Raw genomic sequence first — 1,015 nt, forward strand, 5'->3', positions numbered from 1 at the left:
GATATAATATGGTTGGTGAAATTATATATACACAGAGGCAGCAGAAGGGTAACCTAGAGAGGGAAAAAGACAGGAAAGGAGTAAGTGTTTTTAGCTTGTGAATTATTATCTACCAGAAAGGTGACATTTGCATACAAGTAATCATGCAAGAATAGAAGAGATAATTTTATTGGTAGAAAACACAAGACCTGAAGCTAGGCAGTGATATTACCATTTAGGATAGATCAAAGCATTGTGTACATCAGCCACTCAGTCCCAAGTGTATGGGTGGGTAAATGGAAAGGTAATTAGCTTTTGTTTCTTATTACTGGTTATGTTTTCTAAACACATCCAGCATCTTGAAATCCCCCTCTCACTTCTCTTTACTGCACAACCATTTAACCCATGCTTTGGGGAAAAACTGTGACTGAAAGTAACAGGCCATTTCCTGTTTAAAGATTGTGTTTAACTCTTTGGTATGTATTTCCTTTTTGAGAATGTATAAGGATGTCTTGATGCAGAATGATGCAGTAAGGTGGTTTACTGTCCTGTAAAAAAAAAGAAATATAAAACTATAGTTCTAATGTACCAAGCAAATAATGGTGAAAAATTTGTTGTAAGATAGATGTTTCTTGCGCCAAAAATGAGCATTGAATATATCCTTTTTGAAGTACAACTTGACTTGATCAACTCAAGATGACGATTCTAAAGTGTTCAGAAATAATAATCAGACTTATTTTATGTCTACAGGGAACCTTAGTAGCATGCTTAATGGGCATTCTGCAGCTTATGTCCGAGATACACTACACCAAGCTGTGGGAGGAACACTTGATCTCTGGCACACATCATCTGCGCCACCTTCTGTACTCGACCATTGTGCTGCTGGCAGACCTTGTGAGAGCAGCAGTGTTTCCAAGTGACTGGTTTGTCATGCGCATGGTTACCAACCACACTATATTGACAGCCATGCAGGAGATTGCACAGCCACTGATTTCAACGTTTTTGAAGTCGGGAAGATTTGATAACCAGGTTGGTA

General features: G+C 38.3%; 1 protein-coding gene across 1 annotated transcript in view; it reads left to right on the plus strand.

Annotated features, from left to right (window-relative positions):
• Positions 1-1,015, plus strand: part of LOC119587377 (dedicator of cytokinesis protein 4-like) — a 46,579-nt gene that overhangs the window by 28,873 nt on the left and 16,691 nt on the right. Inside the window, exon 23 of the mRNA XM_037936121.1 lies at positions 730-1,008. Coding sequence (XP_037792049.1) covers positions 730-1,008 — 279 coding nt within the window. The remainder of the gene's footprint in view (positions 1-729; positions 1,009-1,015) is intronic.

This window comes from Penaeus monodon, chromosome 22, assembly GCF_015228065.2.
Source record: "Penaeus monodon isolate SGIC_2016 chromosome 22, NSTDA_Pmon_1, whole genome shotgun sequence".
NCBI lineage: Eukaryota > Metazoa > Arthropoda > Malacostraca > Decapoda > Penaeidae > Penaeus > Penaeus monodon.